At 45.8% G+C, this 26,736-nt stretch overlaps 1 protein-coding gene across 3 annotated transcripts in view; it reads right to left on the reverse strand.

The window, feature by feature from the left end:
- The window catches only part of TTC28 (tetratricopeptide repeat domain 28), a 130,489-nt gene continuing 104,136 nt past the window's right edge, over positions 384-26,736 (reverse strand). For all 3 annotated transcript variants that reach the window (XM_021412335.1, XM_021412336.1, XM_021412337.1), the window contains 11 exons: positions 25,616-25,781; positions 22,693-22,833; positions 17,431-17,575; positions 15,164-15,343; positions 13,237-13,957; positions 12,471-12,595; positions 11,166-11,397; positions 10,639-10,715; positions 7,590-7,719; positions 6,413-6,520; positions 384-5,908 (listed from right to left, as the gene is read on the reverse strand). In XM_021412335.1, coding sequence (XP_021268010.1) covers positions 4,284-5,908; positions 6,413-6,520; positions 7,590-7,719; positions 10,639-10,715; positions 11,166-11,397; positions 12,471-12,595; positions 13,237-13,957; positions 15,164-15,343; positions 17,431-17,575; positions 22,693-22,833; positions 25,616-25,781 — 3,650 coding nt within the window. In that variant the 3' untranslated portion in view covers positions 384-4,283. The remainder of the gene's footprint in view (positions 5,909-6,412; positions 6,521-7,589; positions 7,720-10,638; positions 10,716-11,165; positions 11,398-12,470; positions 12,596-13,236; positions 13,958-15,163; positions 15,344-17,430; positions 17,576-22,692; positions 22,834-25,615; positions 25,782-26,736) is intronic.

Below are 26,736 nucleotides of genomic sequence, written 5' to 3' on the forward strand. Positions count from 1 at the left end.
GATTTAAGTAAGCATGTTCCAAGTGGCAAAAAGTGTGGGGAAAATGTATCATACCTTCGGCACTTGGTCCTTCCACAGTGCAAGGATGGGACTAGGTGGTCCTTGACGCTCCTTCCAAGCCTACGTGTCCTTCTGCTGCTGACTAAAACAAAAAAACAGTGAGCAAATGCTGATCCTCCCCCCACCTACTAGAAAAAGGAAACACAATTTCCAGTCATCATTTGTACAGGAGAACTACATTCTGCTAAAAACCAGAAAGTTCTCAATGACCCCTCATTTCCAGCAGAATTTGAGGACACTTGGAAATTCCCAGCTGGCTGCCAGGACAGAGCCGAGCGCCAACGAGTTCATTACCAATGCCGTCCTAGAAGAAGAGACCAGAGTACTGAGAGAACTCATGCTTTAATAGACACTGAAATCACAAAGGAAGAAGGCCAAATGCCTTAGCAATTTCAATAAAAATATGAAAATCTTTTTACATGGTAAATTTCATAATATAAAAAGTTTAATGCTGTCTGGAAACAGAGTTATAATTTACAAAAATGTCCGTATAGGCCAAACATGGCTAACACTGCATACATGGAGAGCAAGTGCTAAAGGGCTGCTGCTTGGAAGAGTCCTTGCTGACAGTCCTCTGAGTTACCATCTTCAATGCTCTTTTGAAGAGTTCTGCAACCGAGGGGTGAAGTTTTCCATATACGTTTGCAGCCTTTCTGAACTGCACGGCAATGCAATGAACCCAAAACTGCTCAAATCCATTATTACCACCTAGCCTGAAACTACCAGTGTTTTCTAACAGATTCACAGATCTTCTGTGCACCTGGATCTGTTCTGCAACATGAAAGAGATGGTCACAGAACAAGTTTGACCTACTGAGAGGAAGTGCGGCCAAGATTGATGTACACAGGTATAGCACCCTTCAATGGTTTTTTCTCCTTATTTAAATAAGGTATGACTAAAAAGAAGGAAAACCAGTAGCAGGCCAGGGTTCAGGCTAACCAACAAAACCAAATTAAACGGGATTTTGTTCCGTGAGATTGTTTACTGTTCCCCTTTAGTTTCAGCTACAGATTGCCAATAAAATATCTGTAATCAGTATCTCACACAGTAAAACACATGGGATAAAACCAAACTAAAATACATTCCATGGCCCCGGGGAATTGTTGCATGTGGCAGGTTTAATGTGAAAGTGGGTAATACCTAATTCTTATTGCTCACTGTATTAAGCAGTGTTGTCACTTGTACCATGCACAAATACAACAACGACAAATGCATTTAAACGCCACAGAAGGAATTCTAATATCAAACAGAGAACATGTTATTTTCATTTCCTGAATTTCTCCACATATTGGGCAAACCTGATAAAACTGCTTTTTCCTCACAAAGGGGTTGTTTCTCAATTGGGGGTGGAGGAGTGAGGCACAAGGTGTGTGAAGTGGCTCCCAGACATAAGCAAGCATGCATGTTGATGGCTCTCATTAAGCCAATGGAAGTGCCCTGTGCCAAGTCCATGGAAATAAACTTCTCAAAGACTTGTTCTAGTGACACCCACCTTCCATATTTATACAACACCAATTTCCCAAATACTGAACATCTGACCCCCTCCCTGCTTCTAACACACCCCTCCCCTTAAAAAATAAACCACAACAGAAGAACCATCACCCCCCACCCCGAGTTAGCTCTTTCTGAAAACTTTAAGCCAGTACGAAACCTACTGGCAGCATGAAAAAGGGTTGTACCAAAATGACACTATAGAATTTCCACAGATTAAAGAGCCTTTAGCTATGGATGTAAACTACACGTAAAGAGGCTTATTTCCGGCACGTTATGCAGCACTACAGGGAGTATTTGCTGTTGCTATACATAAAAAGCTGCCCACTTCCATCCTGGGTGTTCCTGGGATGTCGTTCTAAAACAGTTATGCTGGTCAGAAACAAAGCAAGTCACACGGGGTCCTTCAGCAGTCGTGTGACCACAGCAAGCTGCACCATCGGCAGTCACCATCGACCTGATGTGTCGGTGCTGCACTGACTCATTTTGGCCCACTACTCTAATGCTCCCCACCGAATGACGAAAAGACAGTATCTAGCACCAAACCATCTCAGAAAGATGCAGTATACAGACAAGTAACTTGAATCGTATAAATTGAATGGATTTAGTCAAGTTTTTCTTTTTTTTGCTACATTGCATGAGTAAATGAATACCTACTCTTTTTGTCTTTCTGCACTGAAACTTTTGTGACCATCCATCTCTCGTTAGCTGACTGTAACTACACAGTCCGATATTCTTTGCCCTTAGCGCTTGTGTTCATTTCTTGCAATAGGAAAAGGAAATAATTCTCTCAACATCAGTGGCTTCCAGAATATACTCAAAGCAAGCATTTCATACGTGCGCCACGATTAAGTAGAACCTAAGTAATTTTACATCACGGTATCAGAATTGAATCCTCTGTCCTGCTATCACGCTTTTCTTCCAAGATCCCCCCAAAATCACAAATACTCAGGTCCACATCTTCAAGAAGAGCATCCCGACGTGATAAGTGCAACAATTACCTGCATCAGCAATGATCCCCTAACTAGTTTGGAGATCTGACTGCACTCACCATTCAGGTTGTCAGCTGCAAGACTGAAAGTTGGCTTACGATCCCTCTAAAACTCAGGGCCTAATTAATAAGCCTCACAACACCTCTGTGAGGTAGGTAGGTAAGTATTACTATCCCCATGTAGATAGACAGGGAAGATGAGGCACAGAGAGGTGAAGTGATGAGCCTTCAGTCACTTGACAAATGTTGGGAGTGCATAATAGAAACCAAAAGCCTTGGTGATCCAGTGCTCCGACTTCATAGCACGCGGCCTGTGAAATACTCTGCTTGGATCTAAGTGCACGGTGTGGCTGAGTTCATGTCCACAGTTTTCAGTGCATGTAAATTATCATTTTGATTCTGATTACATCACTACGTTTAACGGCCACTTAAAAAATGAATAGCCTCCAACTTGATTCACAGCACCTAAACGCCATCTAGCCTACGAAAGCTTTCTGTCCTTCCCACATCACCCCTGGGGTGCTCTCTTTTCTCCACAGATCAGAAGGTGCACAGGTTCTGCATACAGCCGGTCTGCACGTTCCCTCACGTGTGTGTTCTGCCTGCACAGTGACACAAACGTATCCCGTCTGTGTACACTGGTGTACTTGCTCCTGAAGAAACTTGTTTCCACAGCAGGGGAAGCTCCTGCAGATGTGCCCAGGATGAGCTATTTGCAAACGTTTAGCAGGATCGGAGAAGGATTTACTTGGATGGGTAACTTCTAAACCACATTACACTGATGCCACATTCCTGCCAATGTGGAACTAGAAAATAACGCTATGAGCCTCAGTGTCTGTAACCCTTGTCTGGACACACTGAGCAGACAGAAGACACCTGTACTGCCCGAATACTTGCCAAGATGAGAATCTCACCGTTGTAACACTGTGTGCCAGAAAGACCACAGCATTTGATAACCACAGAACTCGTCTCTCCGGCACCGTCTCACTCCCTCACGCTGAGGCTCACCTTCTCCGTTATACCCAAACATTCTTTGGGAGCAGATCAACCAGCAGAAAGTCACCTGAGAGGTTTCCCTCCAGACAGAATTTACCTGGGATGCAGGTTTTAGAATGGGGCATCTCTCTCCTCTTGTCTTTGCGTCACTGTCTTTTACTGATGAAAAGAGAACTGCTATGGAGTTGTAGCGTCAGCAATTTCTTTTGTTTTGCTAACAACTTACTGGAGATAACTAGAGGTGTGCTATCTCCTCCTCTCTGCCAGCCTTTAAACCAACCAGAGAAATGGCTTGTAATGCTGCAGGCAGAAACCCGTGCATGCTTTATGGAAGTTCTGCCTCCTCTCTTCTCTCTCCAATCCCTGATATGTATAATTTCCGTATAAAAAGCCAGCTGTAAAACCTCCTGTGAGGATAAAAAATACAAGGTGGTGGCTTAAGATCTAGTATTTTATGAACAGAAAGAGATTCGCTGGACCGGTTGCAGCAAAAACCGAACGCTACATAGAACCTGTGAAGCGAGTCTGGCCAAAGACCTGATAACGGAAACTAAAACCCATCTGTGTGAGGCCCATGTTCCTACACAGGGACAGCGAGGGCCAATCTGTCACATTGCTGTGTATTGACAACGGTACGACCATGGCTTCGTAGACAAAATTCTGTGGTTCTGTATCGATAAAGGCAAGTGGGCAGAAGCAAATACTTTAACAAGACTTTAAGTCATCAGTTGGTACTCAAGACATTTCAACATTTGGAGGAAGGAAAAAATCTTCCCGGTGACAAGAATTTATAACCATTCCCAGATGGCAGCCTCATGGGGCGTACAGTCCCCGGAGCGCTACTGGAAGGTGGAGGGTGAGCTGATGTCACTGCATTTGGAGTTTCAGGGTGTCTGTGTCCGTTTGGAGGGTTCTTTTGTGGAGAAGCAAGGTGCTGCTCAATAGATAGGTCCTTTAGCTCCAGCTTTTCTGCGCTTTCTTCTTTGCTGTGCCGTGGAGATAAATTTAGCAAGCTGAGCACATCTTTCTTAGAAGTCATTGTTCCAGGAGCTCCTCGGAGAATCTTTATTGGGCCACTGGAGTGTTGGGGAGAGTTCTGCCAGAACATCTTTAAGTTGTGAATCGCTTGCACTTTTTCATCAATGGCAGCCATTTTTAGTTTGTCTATGTCTGGAGCATCAGCTGGACTAGAGCGAGCAGAACCGGTTGAGGAGTAGGAAAGAGCTGGAGATGGAGTGCTGCCAGCGGGAGACTGATGCCCTGAGCTTGGGGAGATATTTCTGGGTGATTTAGAAATATGAGCACTGTAAGGAGAGCTGGGATACTTGAGCTTAAAGTGTGGCTGCTCAGTTAAGGACCCATGTGAATCACAACTTGGAGATGGCTGCCCACTGTACTGGCCTGAGCCTTCTTTGTTTGACATCTCCGATGTTGTGGGGCTATTATAGCCAGAACTCACTTTCTGAAGGGATGAACTCCTTGTTGGAGGCTTTGGTTTAATTGCAAGAGGTGAAGACTGACTTTTCTGACTCGAGCTGATTGGTCTGCTGAATGCACTGGTCTCTGATGATTTGAATGCAGACATACCTGTTGGTGTGGAAGCTGCATCATCTGAATTTTTGCTCTTACTAATTTGACTGCTGCTTCTCTGAAGACGTTCGACAGCAATGAGGTGACTCTGGGTTTCCTCCAGGATTTTTTGGGCCAACTCTTGTGGATCGAGCTTTGGATTACTGTCCTCTTGGGATTTGACTGTGCTGTCAGTCTCAGTACTAGACTGGTCAGATTCCCCAGTATCAGAACTTGCAAGTTTCCCAACTTTTTGGAAAGGTGAGTTCGGGCTGGGAATAAGAGTCATTTTAACAGGAGAATTTGGAGTACTTATGCTCCCTTTGGAATTGACAGTCTCTTTAACACCACCAGTTTGACCAGCTTTGGGCTGCTTGTGATCAGGGGAAAATCTTGTTTTTATGTTTTCCTGGTAACTTGCCAAAGGCTCATTGCTGATTATAGAAAAACCTTCATATTCTTCTTCATCTTTGCTGGTTACCATGCTGGTTTGTGGAGACAGCTGGCTCTGTACTGCAGATCTATGCGGATAGATGTTCTTGGGCCTCTCAAAGTCCTGGCGTCCTCTGTGTCCCACGCCATCCGGCATGCTGTCTGGCTTGGAAACAAAACTCATGGAAGAGGCAATAGAGCTCAGGCTATACACAGAAATGGCATCTGATGCGATGCCATCAGGACAAGTAGGAGAGAACGGCGGGTTTTGGTACTGTGGTACAGGGTTGGAAATAGACTGAGCAGAAGCCAGTGACTCTAGTGATGAGGAACTGTCCAGGCTAAGGCGCTTAGGCAGCTCTGTAGAATCTAAAAAAGAATTGAAAAGAAGTACAAGCGTGCCCTTAGATATACAGTAACAATAAACTAAACCAAGAAATGTTCTTATCAGAACTAAGAGAAAATGCTATAAAACATGCACTATGTTACTTAAAAGCAACAACAACAAACCAAACAACCTATTACTTAGGTGAGAAAAATAATGAGCACAGTTCAGGAAATGTTCGGACAAGAGCCTCACACCAAGTATCCTAAGGGAAAACGTTGGGAATTCACCAATTGATTAGGATTTTGTATCTCAAAATCTTCCAGCTGCTGGTGTCTACTCCTAACTTTGTCTTCAGGCAAATCTGAATGCTGTTTTTACATGAAAAAACGTCTGCTGCACTTGTTACATGACACATGGCCTATGATGCATGTATGATGATGAATGTGTGATGTCTGCAAAAGGAAAGAGCATGAGATTTCAATATAAGTCATACTGATCAAATCAGCAGACAGTATATGAGCAAAAACTTCTCTAAGTAGCTTTACCAAAAAGTGCCAGCAAGGACTGTAGAGCGAAGTGCATGGTCCTCCTATTAGCTTGTTTCCCAGTTTTCAGAATCACCTCCTCTTGCCCAACTTCACAAAGGTCAAAGCCTGTAGCAGAATATGGAGTAAAAAGTCACAACTCATAAAAAGATCCTATGTTCTAAACAAGTGTAATCTTGTTAGTAACACACACGGAACAAAGAGACATTAAATCCTGCAATGTCCTGGAACGACATCTCTTCACCTGCAATATACATTTTGCTGGTTTGCTTATATTACAATTTAGCACACCTTGGGAGCATTATGGAGCTGGGCTGTGAACACTTGTACATACACAAAGCATGCCAGTCCAAACTGATAGAACACACTGCTCGGTATTTTAGCTGCAAATTATACGGAATTATCAGGGAATGATGGACTAAACACACCTCAGGGCAGGGCCCCACATGCCAGCAGCATTCATTCATTAATCCAGTGTTTTTTCACAGAAATGGCTCTGAAGAACAGAGACCATGGAGTTTAGCAAACAAGGCCTGGGAAGCAGGAGGCATAAATGTGTGAGATAAACAACGCCTGGCTTTTATGAGCTTGTCAAACAGTCTTCTTGGGCATCTCTTTCTGCAGTGTTGCCTCTTCACTGCAACGTTCTTCCCCTATGCCTTTGCAGGTCCAAGTCAGAATAAAACTTAACTTAGATACTTAGTTCTTATCTTCTTCTCTGTAGGATGCAGTCCCTGGTACATACCACCACCCTGGTACCCCTACCCTGGCCCATGGCACAGGTTGCTCAGCAAAAGGAACGGCCGGTTCAGCTCAGGTAGGAAGTCAGAAGCAAACTCACAAGTATGCATTATGAACAACAGGAGAATCAGATTCTGAAATTAAAACAGCACCAATTTGCTGTAAACCCTGAAATCCACGTTCTCTTGACTCAGGAGATGTTCTGGTGCATGCCAGAAAAACCTATGTTTACCACTGACCCACCAGTAAATGAGAGCTCTGTGCGTGTGAACTGGCAGTGCAGTACTGAGCACTCAGGGACCATATCCAGAGATGCAGATACCAAAGAGAACCCAGAGAGACAAATCTACAGTTGTGAGCCTCATTGCTACTTCAAGCCACCATATGAGACACCAGCAATAGTTTCAGGAAGATAATGACAGAGGTGTTTTCTTACCTAGAGCTGCCAGAAACTCGTGACAGCCAGGAAGCCTCCAGAGCTGGACACTGATGGAAACCTGGATTGGTGCAGAGGAGAAATCCTGTTCCTTCTCACCTGCCTGAAGCTGAACCAGGACTTGATGTAGCTGAAAAGAACGCAAACGTTATCCATTCCTTACAAATCAAATCACTGCTTTTCTGACAGTCACACCTAAGGAAACACACTGCTGACAGCCCTTCACCAATACACTCATACACTCAGCTGCTGCTCCTGAACAGAACAGGGAGATGAAAGATCTGAGCAGAGAGAACAGTCCAGGGACAGCAATTATGGACACACTTGAACAGCAGCACAGTGAGGAACAGAACAAGGGGGAGGGCTGGGGGTGTGGTCAGTGGAAACTGAGTAAGAAGGAAGCACAGCAGGAACACATGGGAAGTGAAAGGAAAGGGGCTGCTCGCAGACATTTGCTAAAGCCCGTACCATGACTGAGCGACACTCCTTAAGTGAAGCCCAGAAAACTCATTCTCAGCATTTAACTGGGCAGAACGAGTCATACGAAGCTGTGGAAGACTTTCCTAATACCTCCATGGCCTCCCAGGAATGAGTTTACTCAACAATGCCCAAGGGACAGGAGTAGCAAAATTGAGAAAAAAAATGTGTTTATGAAGATCTGACACAAATTAAAGTGCCAGGGCCTCATCTAACTCAAAAACACAGCCAGGGCAGGAAGGATGGAAAATCATTAACCGGGGACCAGCTAACCTCAGGACCACCCATCTCTTCCAACCCACAAAAGCTTACGCAGTCTTTTTCCACATTAGCACCATGGAGCAAATTCCAGGCCTGAAAGCAGGGTGAAGACGGTACCCTGCAGCTCAGGGAAATGGCTCTGCAGCGACCAAGGCATTAATCCTGCACAGCACTGTCATTCCCCTGTGCATGTAATATACTCACCATTCCCACCATATTTTTAACAGCCTTCAGGCAGCAGATAACAAGGAAGGAAAAGAGAGGAGAAAAGAACACAGGTTACTCTGTGCTACAAAATGCCTGTGACAGGGAGCCCTGCAGCGCAGCGACACATCCACATGCAAACCAGCATCCTGACTGCAGGACGATCTATTCTGAGGAAGAAGGGAGCCATGGAAATGGCTTGAGCTGTGAATCTGGAGCCCAGCAGTGTGGGAAGAGGCAGCTGGAATCTGGGAATGCCCAGCTCATTGCCATCAGCTCAGACACAAGGCAGGCAGATACCCAGGCCAACCCACATTCCGGCAGAAGGCTGAACATAAAACGAGACCTTCTCTTGTTTTATCTGGGATACATTATTGGCATTTAAAACAGTCAGCAAACCCTAGGTATTCCTCGTATATGAAGTAGTACCGGAGTTCGTACTTTTCTGGTTCCTGCCTCCCAGTCTGCACTAAAAATAAGCACTTTCTATCCAGAGCAAGAGATCAGACTGCCCACCTTGCTGTTTCACTAACACCAAGAGCACCTGCTCCCTTACAACACCAACCACCCTTACTGGAAAGACAGATAAAAGCAACACCTATTGACTGAACTGACAGTATTCACACTCCAGTTCTGAACAAAGTCTTCTCTCCTTTGGGACAGGCTGCACTTTTGCTGCTCACCAGCTGAACTGCTGAGAAGAAGGAGGGAAGGAAAGCAAGTCACACAGCAGAATTTGTGAGAGTTCAGCTGAAAAATCCTGAACTTATAACTAGGTAGGCTTCTGCGCAAAAGGAAATTCTGCCTATGGTTTGGGCTACACAAGAACATTTGCAGAAGCAAAGCAATATTCCTGCTAGTCTGAATATTTTCCCCTGGGTGATTTAACTGTCTGAGGCAAGAAGACAATTGTGAAGTAATCTCATGGACAGTCACACCTTCAGATCTACTGGAACGTTGTCCACATCACATCCCATTTATAGCGAGCCTCCCTCTGGTGGTAAAGAGGAAAAAACAACCCTGCTACTTGACAACAGAAGTCTTAGGCACTAACAAAAGAGCCAAGGCAAGAAAGCAAAATACCATGAAGGACAAGCCATTAGAAATACCCCTTGTGCTACTGTAAATTGTGACAAGAGACTACTTCCTTGAAGCAGACACACAGTCTGCTGACTGTGTCTAGCTGACCCACAAAGCAGGCTTCTTAGTGGATAACCGCAAAGCTGGAGCTGTTATTTTGTATTTTGTGCACATAGACTCAACACCACAAAGTGAATGGGAGCACTCTAAAACTACACAGAGGTAATCCCAGCTTCCTTCCATGGTACTTCCCCATAACATTTTTGCACGGGGAAAGGGGGAAATAAAGTATGCTGTTCACCTGTTCACTATGTGTAGTGTGTTCATTTACTCAAGCAAGCAAATGATCAAGATAAACCTCATTAGAGGAGCAATCAGGACAGTAAGAAACATGTAAGGGAAAGCTAGCCAGGCTGGTGGCACAGAGTGAGGTTAGGTTCTTCTAGGCATGCTACAAAGACAGGGAAGAGGGAAGTGTGAAGGAGGTGGGGAGGGTTGGGGTATGGGGGAGTGCCATGGCCACAGGTGGGCACTACCTTCCCCTTAAATCAGGTGAATTCTTGCAGCATAGCTACGAGCACTCAAACCAGTAAAAGCATTGGCTCAATAAGTTCTGACATCCTGGCATCACCCAAAGCCAGGTATTCCCTGGGGTGCTGGTAACTACAGTGAACAAAGATCAGTCAACACAGGCCCTGGATAGGATATGGATATTTGGCCTGGAGAGGCCAACAAACAATTGGTGCTTCTACCATTCACTTTCCACATTTTGCTTCTCCCTCACTGTACTATGCATTATGTTTTCACTTCTGTCACTGAAATGCGAGATCCAACGCCATGCAGCCCCGTAGTATGCCCACATTTTTCTCTTCTGGACACACGCTTTCATTCACACAAACAGGGAAATGTAGAATTTCAGCCTCCGAGGCTGAGAAACTAGAGCATAAACCACTCTGTGCGCTTCTGAATTTACTGACCTGGGATGAACCATTTGGAAACTGGTACTGGAGAAAAACCTCCGACTTACCCTGTTGATGAGCTGCTCTCCTGTTTCTGAAGCTGTGATAAGTTTACAAAGTGCCTGAAGTGCAGGGTTAGGCAAACCTGGAAAACATCAGCAGAAACAGGGATTGTTCAATACCTGCTTATTGTCTGCTAGCAATGCAGCAACCTGAATGGAACGTAACCTCAGCTAATTCCTAAAACCTCTCTCCGACTGAATGGTTCTGGAAAGAGCCGCAATTTCCAGAAAAAATATTTTTTTTCCCCAATTTTGCATCTGATTATAGAGTTTCTAATTGAGAGCAGGGAAAAAGGAAAAGTCATGTAATACTTCTCAGATACTGGATCCAGGAGTAAATGATTCCAATCTACAACAACAATTTCAGTTGACATTTACTTCTAGAACCTCCATTCTGTTAAATGCTTTCATTTCATTACTGTAGAAACCTAGACCAGCAGCTCCATTCTGCAGGCTTGCATCAAAGAAAGGCAGGAAAAGGCAGATGTCTGCTCAGACATAAGAACAGAGCCCGCGGCCGGCCTGCTTCTTACCTAGGAGGGACTGTATGGTGCTGCTGCACTGCTGCAGTCGCTCCCCAGGGTCAGAGGTGGGGAAGAACACTGCTGCTGGCAGGCCACTGGCTGGAGGGTCCAAGCGAAACCCCACCGCCGTGAGCAGCGCCTGCCAGCCTGGGATCCCTCCCACTTTATTCTCCACGCTTTGCTGGGAAGTGTACATGGAGTTGTGCTGCCCATTCTGGATTCGCTGCAATGATTTCTCCACCTGTGAGGAAAATACAGCGTTAGCTTCCTCTAGAAGAGATTTTTACTAACCACATCATTTTACGTAGTAAAGAGGTGGGAACAACAGGCCGAGGGACAGCAAGACTGATGCTGGACCTGTCACACACAGAAGGATGCTAAGTGCCCCCGAAAACAGGGGCTCCAGTAACTCAACACCCATAGCTTTCAAATCACTGTGACAAGTATCACTGTGCTCTGGGACACTGGGTAAATGAATGCCACAGGAACTAAGTACCAGCCTGATGGTGATCATTTCCTATAAGCAGGCAGTAGCATCTGTCTGCACAAGATGACTCACTCTCAGGTTCCAGTCTCTTAAGTACACTGTTCATTACCAGGCAAGAGCGTGCCGCTCTATGGTAAGGAGTAACAAGAGGGACGTGGCCACAAAACCCAGCAAGTGGAATGACTAGCAACGTTCATGAGTTTCCATCATCTCATGGATACTCCACATTCCTGTGGGACTATAGAAGACACACTGGAAAAAAAAGAAAGCACTATAAGTCATGAAGGAATATCCTCGTCATCTGGCAGCTTGGCATCCATCCTGGCACTCCCCACAGCAGGCTGCTGGCACATGCGGGAACAGAAGAGCCTCTCATCTCCAAGTCTGCCCACAGAGCACAGTCACTAGCTCTTCACCTCTGTGACTGCTTCCTTCCAACGTCCATAGCAATCTTCCTTGTTGGAACAATGAACTCCAGTGATAATCTCATTTTTAAAGCACAGACCCAATTCAACAGCTTGTGCAAACCAGATGGGTCTGGGGCAGATTCTGTCATAACGCAACAGAGGACTTAATATCTGCTCTGGAGTCACCTTCAGGCGTCCCATTCTTTTTACACTGACTCAGAGGTTTAGCAAGATAAAGACTTACGGTGCAAGACAAGGGTTGATGGTTCATATCCGAGTGTGAGCGGTTCTGTATCAGGGAGTTTCTCTTCCCATCCTTCATTCAAAGATGCATACCCACGAGCAACATCACCTCACTGTGACACAGCCTACAAGCCCCCCTCCCATGCCTGCTGGGTGCTGCAGCGTTGCCTCTCTTACCAGATGGAGCAGGACACGCAGGGCATCCCGTGCCCTTTCGGGATGCTGCAGAATCTCAGTCAGGGCCTGTCCTACCAGTGAAGAGGGGCTGTTCAGCTTCATATCGCTCCCAATAAGCATGAAGCCTGCAGGGTTCAGGAGAAGAGACTTACTGAAAATCGAGTCAGATTGAGACAGAAATGAGAAAGACTGAGAACCATCATTTGTTACTGGAAACGTGCAAAACAGAAGCAGATATCCTCTGCCCACTCAGACTAATGAAATAATGGCTTATCGTACCCTGCAAGATTAGTGTCCACTCACTGCCCCATTCTCTAGACTGAATTTCCAGAAAGCTTCTGGATGCTTCTTCCTTGTCATCCTCTATTAAATCAATACTGTTTTCCTGTTCAAACAAGTGGAATAACACTGTCTTCCAGTTAAACGTGCCCCTGCACATCTCAAACATGAACGAGTGGTTGTATCACACATTATTTCTTTGTAGTCATGGAACAATTGTGATGAAACACACTTCACCTTGCAATTGCTTTAGATTATTTCAATCCACAACTCACTTACTGTACAGTGAAATACCAGTGTTTTTCCCTGACACTGACATTCAGCCATGCTCGGATGAATCAAGGCCTGAAACACGGGCTGAATTCTGGGTGAGCACAGGGAACACGCTGCTCCCAGCTACCTGCTAGCATCAATTCTTAATTTGAACTATTTGGGGTAAGAGCCCTTTCTAAAAATCACATATTATCAAAAGACAGATTCCTCCTACCTGCCCAGTTGGATGGATGGGAGAACTGCTTGCTGCTCTGTACAGTCTTCATTGCTTCACCAAGGGCTGCACTGGCTTTCATCCCATTTAAGAGGGAGGAATAGAAGGCGTGTACAAACATTTTGGAAGCAGCCACTGGAACAGGCCAGAGGGACACGAGGACACACTGAGCCCCAGCAGCCAGGAATGCTCTTGTCAAGCCAATGACTCCATCAGCAGTGACTTTGCTGTTGGATTCTTGGTAAGAGCCAAGAACCACTAATTTTACAGGAAGCCGCAGATCCAGGACATCAGCTGCAGTCAGCAGAAACTCCTGGAGAGGAGGACAGTCTGAGATGCTCTCCACATCACTGGCATCATCCTGCATCCGAAGGGATTCTGGAATTGTGTAGGGGTTCCCAAATGAACTCTTGCTGCTGGCTGGATTGCTGTCAGTGTTGGGTGTCAGGACCAAAGCAGCTAGCTTCCAGGAGACGTGGGTTGCAAAATGGACACACTCTGCCTGAGTGAGGGCACTCATGACTCTCTCTTTTGTTGCTGCACTGCCAACTAAGGGTTGGCAGCCAAGTAACTCCGATACCATAAACGCTTCCTCTTCTGCAGAGGGCATAGGTCCCCAGAGCCACCTATCCATAACTGCTGAAGGGAGCTTGGGATTTCCTATGACAGCTGCCATTGAGGTAGAACTGGAGTAAGCAGAAGCATTCTTCTTCCCATGGGACTATATATAGAGAAAAAGAAAACGAAAATGTGGTTCAGAGATCTGTCTGTTGATGCTAGTAAAGCAAGCTGTCTCCTTGGTTCTAAACAGAAGTTTGGCTGTTCTAATTATTATTAAAGCTCTGTATTTCATTAGTTTCTTCCATTTAAATATTCCAAGGAATATCTCCACTTTAGGACAGTAAAGATTTCTATCCCCATTTCTTGTGTGAATAAATAGGTTAAAACAGAAAGGAAAATACTTGGCCCAGGTCATCCTGGAGGGCTGCAGGAGAACTTAAAGTATAAAGAAGATCCCAGTTTCCCACTTTAAGGGAGAATTATCTGCAAACACTTTAACTGGTTTCTAGTGCCTGTATTTCAAGGCATGTCCACTGCCAACAGCATGGTGCTGTGTGCAGCTGATTAGATAGAGCGTTGAGAGACATGGTTTAGTGGGGTTATTGGTGGTAGGTGGATGGTTGCACTGGATGATCTTGTAGGTCTTTTCCAACCTAGCTAATTCTATGATTCTATGATTACAGGGGCCTGATACTGACCAGAAATCCTTAATCCCCACATCAGTAACAGAGAAAATATTCAGATCCTTTTGCTGTTCCAGTGACTGCATTTAACCCAGTACAGGGCGAGACATGCAGTATAACACCGCTCAGCAGGAGAGACGTGACTTAAGGCATTCTCCCTGGAGACACAGGCCTTAGAAAAGCTGACAGTGTTTGCCATGCATCAGCATGAAGATATTTCAGTGAGATTTGCCAGTGGTATTGGCTTTGACTTATGGCTTCACTGACATGAGACATCAATGGCCTTCTCCACACAGAAAGCTGAGAAGTAGGGAAATGTAACCAGGAACGTGATAGGACAATTAACTCACCAAGGAAGCTCAGTGCATATCACAAACACCTACATCTCTGCAGTTTGCCCACAACCCAGGATACGCTGCCCTTCAGAAGAGGATATCCAATTCCCCTTGTCCTTCCTGACATGTCTGGTGTTGTGATTCGGTGCTGCAGAAACTACACCAGAATACTTTGCACCTGGGCTGCTCAACATGCTCATTTGCCCTGGGAGTGCAGGAGGAAGGTGGCACATTTGCCATTTCTACTGTGTAGGAGGGCAGAGCTGCTGCTAATTCCTGCGTACATAGGAACTTATACCTCGGGGGAGAGGTTCTGTGCGAGGGAGGTTTTAAAACACAGTGCCAGACCTTGGAGCTGGGATTCAGCGACTGGATGGACGGTACTGCAATGAGGCTGAAGCGCTCGTAGAGGTACTCATTGGAGGAACTGCCCTTCAGGAGAGCAAAAGGAATGAGGTACAGTTCTCCCTCCAGAACCAAGATCAGCTGGCGGTGACGGCCAACGGGCCCACTGGAATGCATCAAGCCCTGAAAAGCAAAGAGAGAGAATTTGTACGGTCCTCTCGCTCCAGCAGTGCCCAGCCTGCACTTCCAAAGAAGTCTCAAGGATTTGGATGCAAACAGTCGTTACATTTCTAGGCAATTGTACGCCCTTAAAGTAGAGCGGCAGCATTGCCTTGCCCTGGAAAATAAACTATTTCTTTGAAGAGGAAAGCTTCAGCATAGGCTTGAGTGAGAGTAAGCCCTTCATTTGGCATAGCTTTGGAGCTAACCAGTACAGCCAGTGCTGCTCTGTTCCCCTCTAGGCTGCTCCACGTTCCCATAGACAAGATCGCTCTGCAGTGTGCACTGCAAGATGGAGACAAGGATCTAAGATGTAGGACTGCTGCTCTTATAAGAATTTTAATTTTAAATGATTTAATCTCCATCAGGCATAGCAAGTATCTGTTTTGACATCAGAAAAACAGCTACTTGGGCTCTTCTGATCTGGAAATTCAGGGGCTTCAACAGAACAGCAATAAAAGAAGCATATTTTCAAACAAGTGGCATTTCATGAATAACAACCCCACAAAACCTCTGCAGATCTAGTTAGATAGATTCTTTTTGGGAGAAATAACACTCATGTTCTAACACTCTTCTGCTATTTATCAGATGTTAATCCATTTGAAATCCCAGCTTTACAGCAAAGTTATTTCAGCTCAGTCCCCATTTAACGGAAGACAGAATAATCTTCTTTATTCTGCTGTCAGCAGTGAACTACTACCACAAATGGAAACACAAACTTCTAAAACATGGCGATAATGAATAACATCAGAGAAAACTGAAGTGCATACACACTGAATAATCACAGTCCAACAGAAAATAAATGGCTACTGTGCGGTTTGAGGGTGAATTTTACTACTCGTATCAGCTTTTATACCAAATGCACCCTGATCCTAACATGGTTGCTCCCCTCCACTCTGCTCAGGGTCTGGCTGGAGCAGACTTCCAGACTGCACCATGATGCACTGATAGCTGGAGGATTGATTTGAGATACACTGACCCCGTTTCACTACCAATCAGAGAATAACAGGAATTTGCAATTGGTCTCAAGCTTTAGCTCTCAGGCAGCAGCAAAGATGAATGAACATTATTAAGAAACAGAAGTTTCAATCTGGTGGTTTCCTCCAAAGGGAGTTGGGAGTGAGTCAGAAATGCCAAAAAACATGTGGGCTACAATAGAGAGCGTCAAACAGAAGGAAGCTGAAGAGAGACAGCGAGGTGCTTTCAATGGCTTTTTGGCTTTTGAAGGAGGAACAGACCTGCTGAACAATGAGAAAATTTTCATTTTAAAGGAATTTAGAACAGTTGTTGATCTCTTGCAGTTCCTTCTTCCCTCCTTACAGCTCTGGAGCTTGTCCTGCCCACAGACTGGAGACGAAGATGCAGGGCCATCCCTGACACACAGCAGCCTCGGGAGCCATCCTGTGAACCATGTCTGCTCCAGCCTGACACGCTGTTTACAACACCAGCAGCCCCAAGGGATGCTTGCCCAGCACTGGCTGTCTGTGCTGAACCAGGATGCGCGCTCTGCAGCTAAATCCACCAGCTCCCACTCAGCCTTGCCACTTTTTGCAGAGCCCAAGCTGACAAGCAGTAGCTTCCCACCAGGGGGTTGCTGTTTTCCAGAGATGTTTGTTTGCTTTTTAATTTTTTTTTTTAATAAATACTCCATTTCACCTACTGCTCCAATTCTGCTGGCAACAGAATCAGAGCGTCTGAGCCACAGTGACATACACCTAGCAGAATTTTCAGTTTGCATGGGTTTTTTTGCCACGCTCAGAACAGTTCTTCACTTTTCCTGACCTATCTGCCCCTCGGTGGATCTGCCAAGTTTGCCAATTAGGATTAGCAATCAAGGAGACACTTCTTTCATCAAAAGCATCAAACTTTGGTGGCTGACTGGAAGTGGTCCTTTGTTTTCCTCTCCCAACACATTCAGTCTCACCGTTTGGGAAGACCAAGCTGAAAGCATCATGCCTCAGAACAACCCCCAGGCTAGCCGTTCCAGCTTTCCCATATGACTGGGGGTTTTCATAAGCAAATCTCTGCATCTGCCCACACTAGAAGCTTACTCCTTCCATGGGTCCAATCAGTAAGTCGTAGAGTGCTCGGAGCGGGGGTTTGGTGAAGGAAGCCTGCCTCCTTGGAAGAGAAGATGTTCCATCCTTAACAGGAGACATGGTACTGCTGAACAGACTGGTCATGCTCTGACAGCTCCTATGGGATAAAGGCAAGTGAGAGGTTAGTTTCAGAGACCCGAGGTCCACAGTAGGCTGCACTGACAACATAACACTGCCAAAGAGCCAGTCCCAGTCTGTTCAAGCAGAGGACTGTGCTCTGCAAGATGCTTCACACCAGGGTTTTATTCTCCCACTCAGCTTCACACCACAGTGCACAATGACAGTAATGGCACGCGTTCCCCTGGCACCTCCACCTGGGTGCCAGGCATCACGGAACACCAGCACTCCAAGGAGCCTGAGATGGGGTGGGTACAAGAAGTTACGGCCCCGAGGAGGAAATGAAGTTGCCCCCAATTTGGTCTCTCTAATCCAGCAGCTGTGCTCCCCAGAAAGGTTATCCTTGGCATGGCGCCATGAACAACCATTTTATATGAAAAGGATAATTTTCCAGAAAGTTTTAACAGGTGGGCTCTTAAAAAAGAGGAAGGGAGGGAAATGAGATGTTTTACAGTAATAGTACTACAAGGCCTGAAGTGCAACCAGAGTCACCACTGGGGCTGCCCAGTAACAAAAACAACATCTCAGACATAAAAGGCCACCCACGAGGGCCTCATTGTCCCCATGGGGCCAAATGCATTTGATAGAGCATTCCTTGTAATCCCAGCCCAGATCATGCTCTGATGCTGCTGCACAGAGAAAGCCTCCTTCCCTTCCTAGTCTCCATGAAGCACAGCGCTGCTCCATCTCTCAGATACTTTCCAGTGCCGTGTGCTTTTGCCAATTTATATGACAGGAAAGCAGCTATAGCTTCCCGGATTCACCACCAACCCCTCACACCTCATCAGCAGGCTAGGCGTGCTGTGGTTTAACCCAGCAGGCAGCAAAGCACCACACAGCCGTACTCACTGCTCCACTCCCAGCGGGATAGGGGAGAGAACTGGGAAAAAAAAAAACGAAGTAGAACTCTTGAGATGAGATAAAAACTATTTACTAAGACAGGAAGGGAAGAAAAAATAGTTGTTAAGGTTTTATATATATATATATAAAAGTATGTGTATTTACAAACCAAGTGATGCACAACACAATTGCTCCCCACCCACCAATCAATGCCCACCTGGCCCTGAGCTGCAGCTGCTCTCCCTGGACAACTCCCCTTGTCTCTGTTCCTTGTCTCTGTTCCTCAGTTTCACCTCTTGCAGCACTGTGTTCTCCTCTCTGGATCCCTCTGCCTGGCTTCTCTGCAGCAGCTGACTGAGCTGAGCACACTTTGCAGAGCACAGCTGTTTCAAGACTATCAAGCACAGACTTTAGAATTTGATCAGGAAATAAAAACTGTGCTATCCCAACTTGGGGGCCGGACCGGATGATCTCCAGAGGTCCCTTCCAGCCCCATTGATTCTGTGATTCTCTGATGCTGTGGATCCTGTGCATTCCCAGCGTGCTTACGGCACATTCCTCCGCTATATTCCATCCGATACAGCAGCAAGGAATGGCTGGGATATTCTGTTGCTTATCCAGGTACCAGCCAGCAAGAAGAGCCCTGGTCCAAGCCCAGCAGGTCTGACCTTCCCCGGATGCAGCCATGTGCCAGCAGGTGGCACTCACAGCCTCGTCTTCCGCATTAAGCGATTTTCACAGACTAATTTATTGCAAGGGATAGGAGCTTGATTACTCTAATGAGCAGAGACCCCTTCATCTTATTTGCACAGCCAAGAAAATCTGGTTTTATCCTTTCACCACTCAAATAGGGTTTTTTTTTTATTAGAATAAAACCAAAGGAGTATCATAGATCTTTCACATCCTTTGTGTGTGTACACAAAGGAGAGTGAGAAAATCCATAGTGGGAGGCTGACAGACATCTTTTGCAGCAGGCAGATCGAACCTGGAGCCCTGGAGATCTCTTTCCCTTTCCTCCCAGAAGAGTGCAAACGAGCAGCTCTCCAGGGATCTGTATGGGGTCCACATCCCAGCAATTACAATGCAACAAAAGAGACTTTGGAATTCTTCAGGCAAACACTCCTAGGAAGCGCCAGCACTGGCTTCTGGGATGCTGCACAGCCGCAGGTCTGAACACTTCTACCTTGCTGTGTTCCCTCCCCTGATTTCTGGAACAGTAAAAATCTCTCATTTGGAGTCTGCACAGTGCTGCTTATTTACAACCCTTCGGACAAGGCAACACGATCTGCAGCGAGCAGAGGAAACAACAAACTGGGGCTCGGGAATGCCTGCATGTCAGTGTTAACTCCGCTTCCTCCCTTTATCTTGGAGATGCGAGAACAAAGCAGTGATCTCCTGAGAATCTGAGAGAATGGAAAAGAAAACCCTCATCATACAAGCCTTGAGCATCTCAGAGAATGGAAGAGAAAACCCTCATCATACAAGCCTTGAGCTCAGACTAACTTGGCCCGTAAGCCTCTGAGGAATGGGCTGTGCTTGCAGAGGGTCAGTGTGGCAGGGCAAAGTCAGGAGGCAGTAGTTCACATGGCAGTCAGCACAGGCCTGCTCGTGTCTTGGCACTTGTTAGGGCTCTGGACAAGACAAATACTGCTCATGGCCTTGCAGAGCCATTCAGGAGGGTTGAGTATAAGATTAAATGCTGCAGCCTTGGGACAAATGGACATCCAGACCTGGCAAGCCTGTCTCAAAATGCCCTCTCCAAGAGATCCGGCCCCACATCCAAATTCAGCATCATGACACAGACACAATACCAAGTGGTGGGAAGCTCCAAAAACATTCAGATATGAGCTCTCTGTGGATGCTTTCAAGCACTCACAGTTGTCTCCAACAGCCAGCAGATGTTGCACATCAGTGTTCTGTCAGTGGCATCAGCAGCTCAGGCAGCTACTGAGATCACTGCAGTGTCCCTGCAGTGCCCCTTTCTCTTCTGAAGTCCACTTTTTCTCAGAAGTTCTTTAACTTAAACTGCCAAACCCAAGTATTCTTTCTTTTCTAAGCAGTTGCCAAGAGAAAAAAAATAAAAAAATCATACTACTCTCTACTTAAAAGCCAGAATCACCAGGTTACCTGATGACAGCAGCCAGAGGGCACTCACCCAAACCCAGGGCTTTCTTTCAGTCACCTGCTCATCACCAGAAACGGAGGCTGGATGGTTCCAAATAATCCAGGCATCTCTTAGGGCCTCATTTTGACACGGGACCTTAACAGCACGTGCAATTCCTGTGCGTGAAAGAACTTGCACTGGCCTCATGCCATGCAAACTCCCTTGAGGATCCAAAACATGTGAGCACTGCATTCAGGCCCCACGTAAGGAATGCAGGGCCTGCCTTGGCAGCAGGAAAGGCAAACTCTTACTCTTGGCTCCAAGCAGGCCTTACTCTTCTTTGTGCCCTGCAGCACAGAATCCAAGGCAAACAGAGCTCATGCCTTCAAGCACTGTTTGTGAGCCACAGTGTTACTTACCATCATCTGAAGCACTACAGCAGCAACAATTCACTCACCACTAACCTCCAGCTGCATGACCTCATGGCAGCATTAGCTGGCAGAAAAACAATTACACAACAGAAGGGAGCTGGAGACTGAAGCTGGAAGATCACAGTTTATACTCTGCTAACTTTTCAATTCTGTCCCGGACTCAAAGTCAGAGAGCTTGCAGTTCCTCATCAGAGCTCTAGACCAGGGCACAGAAATGCTGCCTGTTCCCTTTATCTCTCTTAACCTCTCTTCCATGCAGACCTTCTTTATTGGTAGGGCATACCTACCTCTGGAGGTTCTGCCCGTTTGACCCTGAACTAGCAAGTACTGATAGCTCACTACCACTGCAGCAGCATGAACAGATATGTATGTGGATTGTGGGAAGAAAAGCAGGCCAGTTGTTGGCACCAACAAGCAGCTCCCAGTTCCATGGGGATGCTGCTACTGCAGGTCACAGGCTCCAGTGACTGCTCACTGCACTGCAGGCTGATCGTTTTTTCTTTTCCAGCTGAGAAAGGCCTGGGGTACCCTGTGCTCATAATCCATGCTGGAGCACAGACCTAGCCAGAAACCCTGGGTTGCATCATGCAGCATCCCTCCGTTATGGGAGTGGTGACACTGGAAAATTTCTGTTTTCAATTTTCATTTTGAATGCTTGCCCTCAACAGCAGTGTTGAGAAAGACTGCGACCTGAGCACACTGTAAGAGGTAGAAAATGAGTGGAGACTGCACAGCTACTGCTAATGAGTACAATAGTTACAACCCGCAGAAACAAGTACTTCCACAAGAAGCGTACAAGCGAAGAGCTCGAAGTTCCACAGTTCTCAGACAGCAGGGACAAAAACAGAGTTTCTCTGCAAGTGTTCAGCCAGTCAGAAATAGAACTTGTCTAGGAGAAGAGGAAATTAGAAGTGGCTGCCCCTCAGGCCAGTTAACACTTGCTGACAAGTCCTCACTGGCTGTCACCTTAAGCTATCACTTTCATCTGGGAATGTAATGAAGATGCCACTCCCTGCTCTCCCAAACCAAGCCATTGAGTTCCTAAGTGAAATACACAGTCCTGTCTACGGTCTCTGCGGGTGGCCCTCTGTCTCACAAGAAAGCTCAATGATGCTTTCAGTTGCTGTCCTGCCTCCTTTCTATTGAAAATGTCTATTTTTAAAGAAGGACGCAATAGGAACCCATGCCTCTCCAGGAACTAGCAGGGCTTCTTTGTCCTTCACATGTAAAACTCGAGCCTGTAGAATGGAACCAAGCCTCAACAGGCCACATGCCTGTGGAGGGCCTGGTGGCCTGCCAAGTACCCATCCCAGGCTGGACACACGTTCAGCACAAGGCAGCACTGGATTCCCAGTCCCATCAGGAGCAAGATGCAAGGTCCCCCTGAGAAAGGGAGAAATCCTCACTGCACCAAATGAAGAAGAAGAAAATAGACTGAAGGGAAACGCCCCTGCTCAGAAGGAGACAAAGTGACCACCGCACATACTAACACGTGGACCTTATTTACAAGGTAGATACTTAATGTTCCGCAAGAATCAATGCCATGCCATGAAGACATATCCACATGAATGGTTATTGCAGCCATGATGGTTTGCTGCCCCGTGTCCATGAAACACGGGGGAATAAGCGAGGCCACCAGCAGCATCATCAGCTGCACTCGGAGGTCACACCAAGACATCTCATTCTCCTTGCTAATCTGCAAGTGCAGTGCTGCATTCTCACCTGTTCAAGAGGTTGTTCCTGCTGACCATCCTCAGGAAGCCAGTTGGATCAGTCATTGAGTTCAGCTTGTTATTCATCTCCTCAAACTGTTGGTCCATGATATCTCCAGCTTCGCTCTCAGTCTCACTGCTAGCACAGGCTCTGCAGAGGGAACAGCAGGGTGAAGGAGTCACTGGTGCAGGAAAGCACAACAGCACTGTGACAAACATGCAGCCAGTCTGAGAGAAAATGGATTTCAGGCCACCTCAACCAGATGCTAAAGTCAAGTTGTCCCTGGATTATACACAATGATAGAAATACAGAATCCAAATTCCCACACCCAGCAATGGGTAATGATTTCTGAAGCTACAGAACAACACAGAAAAGCTGAGGTTTGCAGGAAACATCAACTTTGGCCCTTGCATTGCCTAAGAAAATGTGTTAGTGCAACCTTTCCACAACAACTCCAAGTTCTGCTTGCTCCCTACACTGGCAAAGCTCAGTATACAAAAGACAGCTGTGTTGATGCTCCTATTATACAAACAGGGAAAGAAACAGAGACCAAAAAAATAAGACTCCATCATGATATTAGGACAGCAGCAACAGAGAGAGAGTCCAATATTTCTAAATTCTACATTTCCTGATGTGAACAACTAAATTACCATCTCTGTCAAAACAACGACAGCAGTTTTTTCTTTGTGAAGACTGAAAGCAAACACACTATTGTACATACGTTTTTAACAACTCCTTCCTTCAATTAAATAAATAAATTGTGTATCATCTGGTGCATTGCCAGCCTTGGAATTTGTACACTTAAGCTAAACCTGCTATACTGCCTGCTAAAACTGCCCCACCTCTCACTTCTCTTTCCTTTCAGTGGGTTCCTGACAACTTGCAGCTTTTCTGCAAGGACGTGTTTTCCAACAATAAGCACATAAATCAAATGAAGGTACAGCATAGCACAGGCAATGTTGCTGTATGGACCACGGGATATCTTGTAAATATAATTCCAGGTCAGTATGATCTAATAACCTGAGCGAACAAGCCCTGACAAAAGCCAATCACTTGAACACTGGCATGGGACAGCTGAACAACAGGCAGAAGAGGGAAGAAAGAAAGTGGAAGAGAAGAAAAAGTTGTCAACAGCTGTCTCCTGCACGTTCTTCCTCCAGCTGCAGGCATGCACAGTCTTGAGTCCTGGCACGGTTTTAGGTATTACAGCGAATATTTGGAGCTCTTAAAAGAGGCAAAAATCTTGAGTTCATGAACCCAAGAGAGCAGGCCACATGCTCCCCCAGAAGAGAAAGACATCTGTCCCAATGCAAGTTCAAGCAGGCGTCAAACTCCCTCACACTTCATTTTCTGCAGGTATGTGTTCCTTCTCAGCGTAATTAGACGAGCTGTGATGAACACTTTTCAGCACAAAGCCAAGGCCGCAGTGCAGAACCAGAGCAAAATCCTGATGATGCATACCATGACAGCATCCCTTCCTCTCCAGGAGCAAAAAAAGGGAAGACATGCCACCGAGGTGCAACGGTACCTACAATAAGGGCATGAATACGGGCAGTTACTACTGCTTCTGCTTTCAAACTGTCTCAATACTAGGAGCTGAGCACAAATTCACCTCAGCAGTTTGTCTTGTTTACGGAGCTCAGCTGACACGGTCCTAACAGTTCCCTTGTGAGGTTGCTGCCTGACTTCAGAAAATAGCAACCTCAGACTGCACTGAGGACAGAGAGAGAGTCAGAGCTTCAGTTTAACCTGAGTGCTCCCTGTGCCAGAGCCACCATTTTGCTAACAGCAGCAGCAGCTCACCTGCTCATGCTCAAACTCTGTGTTACAGATGCTGTCAGTATCTCAGGAACACAAAGGTCCACATCACCACGATTCAGCATCCCTGAAACCCAATTTTTACTGAACCACTACAGCTCATCCTCCCCCAAAGGCAACACCAAATTTCTCAGCAATCCTCCAAAAGAACTTCCTGACTCCAACATCGCACTCAGAGAGACAGAAGCAAAAACCACGTTCTCCACAAGCTTTCTGAATAACAGAATATAATTTTTCAAATAATTTTCGATCTTCTATCATCACTTCGGGATTATCAGTGCTGTGGTCACAAAAACATTAATGCACAGCAGTAGAACAAACAGAAAGGATGAGGAAATCACTGTGCAGCTAACACAAAGGAACAAAACCCCTTTATCTATCTCCTAGCTGCAGAGCTACATAAACCACACAGATCATTCTGACATTGCTTCCCTCCTTGGAGAACAAGGCAACGAAGCAGAGAAAATGGCTCAAATACATTTTCTTCTACATACATGTTGTCCATCGCAATTCAGACATCTCTTCTGTCTTTCTCATACCAATCAACTTCCCTCTCTTGTCTGGGATATCACTGCATGGTTTCTTTTAGGTTTCTCTGTTTTGGGGATTGGTTTAATTTCCTTCTCCTCTGCCATCTGGCCAGGGCAAACACAGCCACAAATCTGCTTGCATTCTGCTGTCCGTATCTCTGAAGAAAATGGCATGAGTTATGGACAGCTAGGTTCTACTGTCACAAAGATTTGGGTTGTCTCCCATCTGTCACTGCGTGAAGACTCTGGGACAGTACAAATTAGATCTCCTGAGATTAAGTGAAGATTTTAGTGGTAACAGAGGTGTTTAAAGTAACCTCAAAGGGTTGCAGAAACCCACAAGTGACGTGTAGCAGGAGATTGGCAGTCTCCTGGGCAAATTTCAGACATAAGGTGGGGAAAAAAAAACACCTTATGTTTTTTAGAAGACTGATACATGGAATTTTGTTGTCACTGTAACACAAATTCACCCCCTACTGCAACTCTCAGTTCTCAGACTTCGCAGCCCATGAGCTGAGAATGTTACAAATTGCCTCCTGGTGAGAGAGCAAGAATCAGGACTTAAAATGCCATCTCCAGCTTACCGGGTATAGTAGGAATCCACACCCAGAGCCTCCCGCACACTTGAGATGTACTGCTCCAGGGCAGAGTTTGTTACCGTTTGCAGGGTCACGCTGTTGGCTTCATGGAAGTCCCCGGCATTTTCTGTCAAGCCGTCACCCAGATAATACTCGTGAAATTTCAGAATTCCTGCAAAGAACAGGAATTGTGAGGTTATTTCTGCAGGGGAAGAAGAGCACTGCCAGAAGCTGTCCAGGAAAGTAGCACAGTCTTCAACATTTGGCATTTCCAGTACCGCTGGGGCAAAGCGCTCTGTGCCGTGTCTCCACAGAGCTTTTCCAGCCCTCCTGTATTCCAACTTGGTTTTTAAAATCTAGCTTTGTAATTTGCAGATGATAGCTCAAAGGCACAAAGGCAGAGTAGTGCTTTTATGAGGTATTCAGAATGCATTTGCTTTTGCAGCAGTCTTACATAAATTATAAAACAGATCTTTCATGCGAGCATCTACCAGCCCTAGTCACATTTCAATAGCTGTCCTTGGAAAATGCCTAGTTATAGCCTCTGATCACATATATTGAACACACAAGGCTCAAATGCTGAGCAAAAATATTATTACTACAGCAGTCATGCAAAGGCTTTTCACTTCACGAAAATATGCTATATACAAAGAAAGAAAAAGGCAGATTAAAATCTAGTAAAATATTAAAAGTTAACATTTCACAGTGAATAAATAATACAAAGAACAATCACTGTTTTTGTAAGAATTCAGCTACTACTCCAGATAAAACCTTCCTCTCCTCAGACTGGCATAACCTTCCTGATACAATTAATTCCACAGTACCACAGCCCGTGATCAACAGTGAAAGGCTGCTCTGGACGCCCTGTTTGCATTGGCAGCACAGATCAATTAGCAAAAGTGGGGAAATAATGATAAAGCAGCTCCTTCTGCAGGAACAGAGAATCAGTGAAGAGGCTCTAAGGACACAGTTTCAGTGGGATAAGAGGATCCTGGGCTCACTAATGAGACGTGGAGGAGTGGAGTCACTACTGAAGAGCTCCCCAGCAAAGATGTTCAGGAGGAAACCAGCACGTGTGAGTCCAAAGCATCACTGTCCCTCTCCTTCCTTACACCTGACAGTGCCTT

The sequence above is a fragment of the Numida meleagris genome, chromosome 14 (genome assembly GCF_002078875.1).
Source record: "Numida meleagris isolate 19003 breed g44 Domestic line chromosome 14, NumMel1.0, whole genome shotgun sequence".
Lineage (NCBI taxonomy): Eukaryota > Metazoa > Chordata > Aves > Galliformes > Numididae > Numida > Numida meleagris.